General features: G+C 49.9%; 1 protein-coding gene across 1 annotated transcript in view; it reads right to left on the bottom strand.

Moving 5' to 3' along the window:
- The window catches only part of eif2b5 (eukaryotic translation initiation factor 2B, subunit 5 epsilon), a 37822-nt gene extending 29751 nt beyond the window's left edge, over nt 1–8071 (bottom strand). The window contains exon 1 of the mRNA XM_078409773.1: nt 8019–8071. Within this exon, the coding sequence (XP_078265899.1) occupies nt 8019–8071 (53 nt within the window). The remainder of the gene's footprint in view (nt 1–8018) is intronic.
- Nucleotides 8072–8318: the final 247 nt, after the last annotated feature.

An 8318-nucleotide genomic window follows, 5' to 3' on the forward strand; every position in this document is an offset into this window, starting at 1 on the left:
TGGTGTTGGTGGACACAACACGGGTTTTCAAACAGTTCCAGTTAATTTGTTTTCATGTTTACTTTTCCTGCTTTAACAACTTCCTCTCCTCCCCCCCGAGGCTGCACCGAGGGCTTTACTGGGCTGTGGCTCGACACACTCCTGCACTTCTCGGACTCCACACCCACGCTCAATGATGCGAGGTGGCTGGGGAAGACCGGGAGATTCCAGGCCCTGCGGACCACACAAACTAGCTCAGCGGATCAGGCAGCATCTCTGGAGAAAAGAAATAAGTGATGTTTCGGGTCGAGACCCTTCTTCAGTTTCTGTCTCGACCGAAAACATCACCTGTTCCTTTTCTCCAGAGATGGTGCCTGACCTACTGAGTTACTCCAGCTTTTTGTGTCTATCTTCAGTTTAAACCAGCATCTGCAGTTTCTTCCTACACAGATGGTCTCAGTGGGCTGTTTCTACACACTTTGTACTTTATCTGGGATTGTACTTATGTATAATAATAATTCACTAAACTGTATGCAGAAAGAATTTCACTGTACCTCGATACATGTGATAATAAAGAACCATTGACCATTGAACCCATCTGAGAACCAAACCCTTCTCACCTGTATCCGCCAAATACTTTCCAGGCTTTGTCTTACCACCACCTCTTTCCTAGGTTTACTCCTAATACATTATACCATGTTTACTAATCTGTGGTGCTGCTCCATTTCTGGACATATGGCAATAAAACACTCTTGATTCTTGACTCTCAAGAGTCAAGAGTCCAGAGTGTTTTATTGTCATATGTCCCAGATAGAACAATGAAATTCTTACTTGCAGCAGCACAACAGAATATGTAAACATGTTACACTGTAAACAACATAATAAATGAGAGAAAACAAGTTCAATGTGTATATACATACACACACACACGCATACGTACACATAAAAAAAACCCAATAATAGAGCAATAATAACAATAATAGGCTATGTAGTTCAGAGTTTATTTGAGGTTGTGATGTTTAATAGCCTAATGGCTGTAGGGAAGAAGCTGTTCCTGAACCTAGACATTACAGTTTTCGGGCTCCTGTACCTTCTTCCTGATGGCAGGGGTGTAATGAGTGTGTGGTCTGTGATTCTGTGATTGGTCTTCTAGAAACAAAGAACTGCTGATCTGGTTTATACCAAAGATAAAAATAAAGTGCTGGAGTAACTCAGCAGGTCAGGGAGCATCTCTGGAGGTAGAGGATGGGCAATATGTAGGGTCGGGACCTTTCACCCGACCCAAAACGCCACCCATCCTTTTTCTCCCATCGGCCAAAAGGTATAGAAGTGTGAAAACGCACTCCTCCAGATTCAGGGACAGCTTCTTCCCAGCCTTTATCAGGCAAATGAACCATCCTACGTGAATGATCCTGAGCACAACTAGAGAACAGTCCTGAACTACTATCCACCTCATTGGAGACCCTTGGACTATCTTTGATCGGACTTTACTGGCTTTATTTTGCATTAAGCGTTAATCACATTATTCCCTTATCATGTATCTGTTCACTGTGGATGGTTTGATTGTAATCATGTATTTTCTTTCTGCTGACTGGTTAGCACGCAACAAAAGTTTTTCACTGCACCTGGCACTTGGCAATACACTAAACTCAAATTCAAACTCAGAGATGTTGCCTGTAAGTTACTCCAGCACTTTGTTCGATATGTGTTTGGTCTTGTTATGTTATCAGCCTAGGTTGTGGCCACAAGGTGGTGATGTTGGTCCACAAATGTTACCCATCACTTTGAGCCTCAGCAGACTCAAGGTGCAGAAATAGGACATTGGTTCCCGAGAACATTTTTAAAAAGTCATTATTTTGTTTCCCTGCCATGTGTCATGCATGTTTATTCAACATAGGCACCTGCACCTTTTAATCTGCAAAAAAAAACACGTTTTGTTTTTATTTTTATTTTTAGAGATGCAGCGTGAAAACAGGCCCTTTGGCCCACCGAGTCTGCGTCGAACAATGGACCCCGTACACTAGTTCACCCTACACACTAGGGACGATGTACAGAAGCCAAATAAGCTACAAACCTGCACGTCTTTGGGATATTGATGAAACCAGAGCACCTGGTGAAAACCCAGGCATTCACGGGGAGAACGTACAAACTCCGTACAGACAGCACCCGTAGTCAGGATCGAACCCGGATCTCTGCAGCTCTACTGCTGCGCCACTGTGCTGCTCCCCACATTGCCACTGTGCTGCATTAGTTATATTCTGCGCTCTGGTATTTTTCTCTTTGCTTGTACTCATGTAAGGAGACACAAAGAACTTCTGATGCTGGTTTATAAAAAAAGAAATAAAGTGCCGGAGTAACTCAGCGGGTCAAGCAGCATCTCTGGAGAACAAGAATAGGCGACGAACACACTTGGCCCCGCTCCCCGAACACACTCGCCCCCGCTCCCCGAACACACTCGGCCCCGCTCCCCAAACACACTTGGCCCCACTCCCCAAACACACTCGGCCCCGCTCCCCGAACACACTCGGCCCTGCTCCCCGAACTCCGTTAACATTAATGAGCTCTGTTAGCCTACACTGTCCGGGCCTACAGTATCGAGGCCTACAGCGGCCCATGGGCCTAATACAGGACTCTCAGAGAGTGTGTGATGGAGGGGTTTAGTTTAGAGATCCAGCGCGAAAACAGGCCCTTCGGCCCACTGTCCGTACTGACCAGCAATCCCCGCACACACTAAGGAGAATTTTACATATACACGAAGCCAATTAAGATACAAACCTGCACGTCTTTGGAGTGTGGGAGGAAACCGAAGATCTCGGAGAAAATCCAGGCAGTCACGGGGAGAACGTACAAACTCCGTACAGACAGCTCCCGTGGTTGGGATGGAACTCGGGTCTCCGGTGCTGCAAGTGCTGTAAGGCAGCAACTCCACCGCTGTGCCACTGTGGGGAGAATGACGGAGGATTGCGAGAAGAGGGCTGGAGGAGTGGGAGCTGAGGGTGCCAGAGAAGTAGACGGAGGGCTGGAGGAATGTGGAAAAGGTAGGGCTGGAGGAGTGAATAAAGGCGGGACTGGAGGTATAGGGTGAGAGGGACGGAGTAGGGGTAGGAAGTGCTGGAGCAGTGGATGCTGAGAGGCATGCAAGGTGTGGGTAGAGGAGGTGGTAGAAGAGTGGAGGAGGAGACAGGGCCCGGAAGTGAGGAGATAAGCCGGGGGATTAGTGAGAAAGAGGGCCCGAGCTTTTGGGATGGGTGAGAGGGAGTTGCAGGATTTTGGGAGTATGCGCCAGAAGAGGAGAGAGAGAGAGAGAGAGAGAGAGAGAGAGAGAGAGAGAGAGGGGGGAGGGAGAGAGAGAGAGAGAGAGAGAGAGAGAGAGAGAGAGAGAGGGAGAGGGAGAGAGAGATACGGAGAGGGAGAGGGAGAGAGAGAGAGAGAGAGAGACGGAGAGAGACAGAGAGCGACGGAGAGAGAGAGGCAGAGAGAGATAGGGAAGCAGAGAGAGAGAGAGGGAGGGAGGGAGGGAGAGGGAGGGAGGGGGAGGGAGAGGGAGAGAGGGAGGGAGAGAGGGAGGGAGAGAGGGAGGGAGAGAGGGAGGGAGAGAGAGGGAGGGAGGGAGAGGGAGGGAGGGGAGGGAGGAGAGGGAGAGAGGGAGAGAGAGGGAGGGAGAGGGAGAGAGGGAGGGAGAGGGAGAGAGGGAGGGAGAGAGGGAGGGAGAGAGGGAGGGAGAGAGGGAGGGAGGGAGGGAGGGAGAGAGGGAGGAGGGAGGGAGGTAGGGAGGGGGGGAGGGAGAGAGGGAGGGAGAGAGGGAGGGAGGGTGGGAGGGAGGGAGGGAGGGAGGGAGGGAGGGAGGGAGGGAGGGAGGGAGGGAGGGAGAGAGAGGGGGAGAGAGAGGGGGGGAGAGAGAGGGGGGGGAGAGAGAGAGAGAGAGAGAGAGAGAGAGAGAGAGAGGGAGAGAGAGAGAGAGAGAGAGAGAGAGAGAGAGAGAGAAGAGAGAGAGAGAGAGAGATGAGAGAGAGAGAGAGAGAGAGAGAGAGAGAGAGAGAGAGAGAGAGAGAGAGAGAGAGAGACACACGGGTAGGGGCTGAGAAAAGGCCTGAATTCGGTGGAGCAAGTGCAGAGGAATGGGGAGAGAGTGCCGGAGGAGTAGGGAGAAGGAGGGCCGGAGGAGTGGAGAGATGGGAGGGGGGAGGTGGAGAGGGGGTTGATGTGGTGGTGAAAGTGGCCCGGGGACATGAGAGAAAAGAGCCGATGAGCGAGGAGTGAGAGGGCCAGGATGTGTGGGGAGACAAGGCCAATATTCGAGCAGAGAGGTCTGGAGGAGTGAAGTGTTTGGATGAGGCCGAAGGAGTGTGGAGTCAGAGGGCCGGAGGTCAAGTCAAGTCAAGTCAATTTTATTTGTATAGCACATTTTAAAACAACCCACGTTGACCAAAGTGCTGTACATCTGATTAGGTACTAAGGAAAAAAATGAAACATACAGTAGCACGCAAACAGTTCACAGCGCCTCCTCAATGAGCCTCAAACGCTAGGGAGTAGAAATAGGTTTTGAGCCTGGACTTAAAGGAGTCGATGGAGGGGGCAGTTCTGATGGGGAGAGGGATGCTGTTCCACAGTCTAGGAGCTGCAACCGCAAAAGCGCGGTCACCCCTGAGCTTAAGCCTAGACCGGGGGATAGTGAGTAGCCCCAAGTCGGCCGACCTGAGGGACCTGGAGTTAGAGAGGTGGGTTAGAAGATTTTTGATGTAGGGGGGGGGGAATGTCCATTTAGGGCTTTATACATGAATAGGAGGAGCTTGAAGTTGATTCTGTACCGTACAGGGAGCCAGTGGAGAGAGGCCAGAATCGGGGTGATTTGGTCCCTTTTACGGGTACCCCGTCAGGAGTCTCGCTGCGGCGTTTTGGACCAGTTGCAGGCGGGACAGGGAAGATTGGCTGATCCCAGTGTATAGGGAGTTGCAGTAGTCTAGGCGGGAGGAAATGAAAGCGTGAATGATTTTTTCTGTGTCGTCGAATTGGAGGAAAGGTTTGATTTTAGCTATGGTATGAAGTTGGAAGAAGCTGGCTTTTACCACAGCGTTGACTTGCTTATCAAATTTTAATGCAGAGTCAAATATCATGCCGAGGTTTTTGACATGCGGTTTGACTAGGCAGGATAGACTTCCAAGACTGCCTGTTATCGATTTGATGGAGTCGGGGGGGCCGAATAGGATGACCTCAGACTTGCTCTCATTTAATTGGAGGAAGTTCTGTGCCATCCAACATTTTATGTCCTCAAGGCAGTGTAAGAGGCTGTTTAAATTTGACTGGTTGTTGGGTTTCAGGGGGAGGTAAAGCTGAGTGTCATCGGCATAGCAGTGGAAAGAAATGCCGTGCCTTTGAATGATTTGGCCAAGGGGGAGCATGTATAGAGAGAAGAGAATGGGGCCTAGGATGGAGCCTGGTGGAACTCCGCAGGAGAGGCTAGCTGGAGCAGAGGAATAACTGCCTATGTTGATGGCGAAACTCCTATCTTTGAGGTGTGTGGAGTCAGAGGGCCGGAGACTGGGCGGTTGGGCGGTGACGCGCCGGCTGCCCATTGGTCCACGCAGCCCCGCCGCCAACACATTCTAACCGCGGCGTTGGCAACACGTTCTAACCGCGGCGGCTGGTGAGAGGCCACGCAACACAGCGTCCCTCAGTGGGATGCCGATTTCAAGCATTTAACGCGGGGCCCTCGAAAGCGCGGGGCCCATAGCAAATGCTACTTTTGCTACTATGTTAATCCGGCCCTGTACACGTGACAAATCATAAACTAATACCAATCATTCTCAAACATTTTTTTCCCTTAACTAGAAACCTTTACTCCATACTCACAATTAACACGGTATGACATTAATCAATGTGATTAATCAATGTGATTAATGTGATTAACTCTGCCACAGAACAGTGGCTCGCAGTAGTGTTGCTGCCTTACAGCACCGGTGACCCCAGGTTCGATCCTGACCACAGGCGCTGTCTGTACGGAGTTCGTACGTTCTCCTGGGTTCCCTCCGAGTACGGCAGTTTCCTCCCACATAACAAAGATGTACAGGTTTGAAAGTTAATTGGCTTCTGTAAAATAGTCCCCAGCGTGTAAGATAGAACTAGTGTATGACTGAGCATTGGTTGGCTTGGACTAGGTGGGCCGAAGGGCCTGTTCCATTGCCGTAAGTTAAACTAAACTAAACTCTAGCATGTGTTGACTCAAAAACCCCACCAGCACCAAAGACTAACAATACCCTAGTTCCAGTTTCCATGCTGTATTTTTCAATCAATCCATCAAATCAATCAATTGACCAAAGGTTTTGCTAATGAATGGAAGGAGGTTGTGAATGTCCTCACCAATGTCTGCCTTCACTGGTACACTGACACACGCGGAGTAGACTCATTGGGCCGAATGGCCTACTTCTGTTCCTGTAGATTATAAACTTCTGAACAGACGACATAGAACACAAAGTGCTTAAGTAACTCAGTGGGTCTGGCAGCATCTCTGGGGGACGGGCGATGTTTTGGTCACACTGTTACGCTCTTCAGTTGAGTTTGAAGAAGGGTCTCGATCTAAAACGTCACCTGTCCATGTCCTCCAGAAATGCTACCTGAGCAGCTGAGTTAATCCAGCACTTGGTGTTCTACACATGATTCCAGAGTCTACCGTACCCTCTATCTTCATCAACTCACACAGGAGCTTCACAAGGGATACGTCTCGCTGATGCACTAATTGGCTCCCAGCTTCCCTTCACTATTGCAACACTGACAACACTTTAGTAACGTTAGTTCTACTTTGGCCGGGGTGAGCTTTGGGAAGTCCTGGAGTTGTGAAACTTGCCAAATAAATGGGAGTTCTTTTCCTCAATGGAGACTGTGACATTTGTTATTGAGGGTCAGTGACTGTGACAGAGATATTCAGTCGGACGGTTTGCGGGAGATTGATGTTCTTGGGCGAAGACAATGTTGTGAGCGATCGGCACTCTACGGCCAGCGGAGCTAGTAATTAGGATTGGGATCTTGTCATTAAACCCGTTATTAATGCCGAGTGACTCCCCTCGAACAGAGAGAATCGTATTCAACGCTAATTACATGGGTATTACGTTAGGTAAGCTCCCAGCCATCACACATTCCTTCCTTTATTAAGGAGGCACCCATACTGTTTTCACGAGACATCGGGGGGGGGGGGGGGGGGGGGGAGGGAGGGAGGGAGGGAGGGAGGGAGGGAGGGAGGGAGGGAGGGAGGTAGGGAGGGAGGGAGGGAGGGAGGGAGGGAGGGAGGGAGGGAGGGAGGGGGGAGGGAGGGAGGGAGGGGAGGTTCGGTGGGGGGGGGAGGGGTGGGGGGGGGGGAGGGGTGGGGGAAGCAGAGACTGTTCTTGCTGCCACAAGATTGATATACATAGAACATTGAACAGTACAGCAGAGGAACATGCCCTTCGGCCCACAACATCCATGCCGACCATCAAGGACCCATCTGTACTAATCCCATTACCAGCCTTCTGCAGCTTGGCGATTCAAGTGCTTGTTCAGATCCTTCTTAAATACCTCTTGGTTTAGGTTTAGGCTTAGGTTCGTTATTGTTATGTACAGTGAGAAGCTTTGTTTTGCATACTATCTGATCAAATCATATAATACTATACATAAATACAATCAAGGCAAACTCAAGTACAATAGGTAGAGCAAATGGGAAGATACAGAGTGCAGAATATAGTTCTCAGCATTGTAGCACATCAGTTCCAGAGACAAAGTCCAATGTCCACAATGGGGCAGAGGTGAATCGGACACAACCCTACCTTATGGAAGGACCGTTCAGAAGCCTGATAACAGAGGGGAAGAAGCTATTCCTGAGTCTGGTGGTGCGTGCTTTCAAGCTTCTGTAACTCCTGCCCAACGGGAGCGGGATGAAGAAGGAATGGGCGGACAAACGTGGGTAAATATGAACGAGGGTAGACGAGGCATCTTGGTCGGCATGGACAGGTTGTCTAAAGGGCCTGTTTCATACATAGTCATACACAGGGTGGTGTATGACTATGACTTACTTGAGTCTTTGCTCGTCTCCCTTCCAGTCACACTGAGAAACAGAGATGAACATGTTGCCCCTCAGTCCCAACGGTGTTTTGACAAAGTACCACTTCGGGGAAGGAGCAAGCATCCAGAACCGATCTCCCTTTGGTTCCCTATCTCTGACATAAACCTCCCTCATTAACAGCCCTCCCTCTCCCCTCCACACGCCACCTCCCCTTCTCATTGCTCACTGCTTATTGGTGAACGCTGGGTACTAACGATACGATACGATACGATAGAACTTTATTTATCCCAGGAGGGAAATTGATCTGCCA

The sequence above is a fragment of the Rhinoraja longicauda genome, chromosome 13 (assembly GCF_053455715.1).
Source record: "Rhinoraja longicauda isolate Sanriku21f chromosome 13, sRhiLon1.1, whole genome shotgun sequence".
NCBI classification, from domain to species: Eukaryota; Metazoa; Chordata; class Chondrichthyes; order Rajiformes; family Arhynchobatidae; genus Rhinoraja; species Rhinoraja longicauda.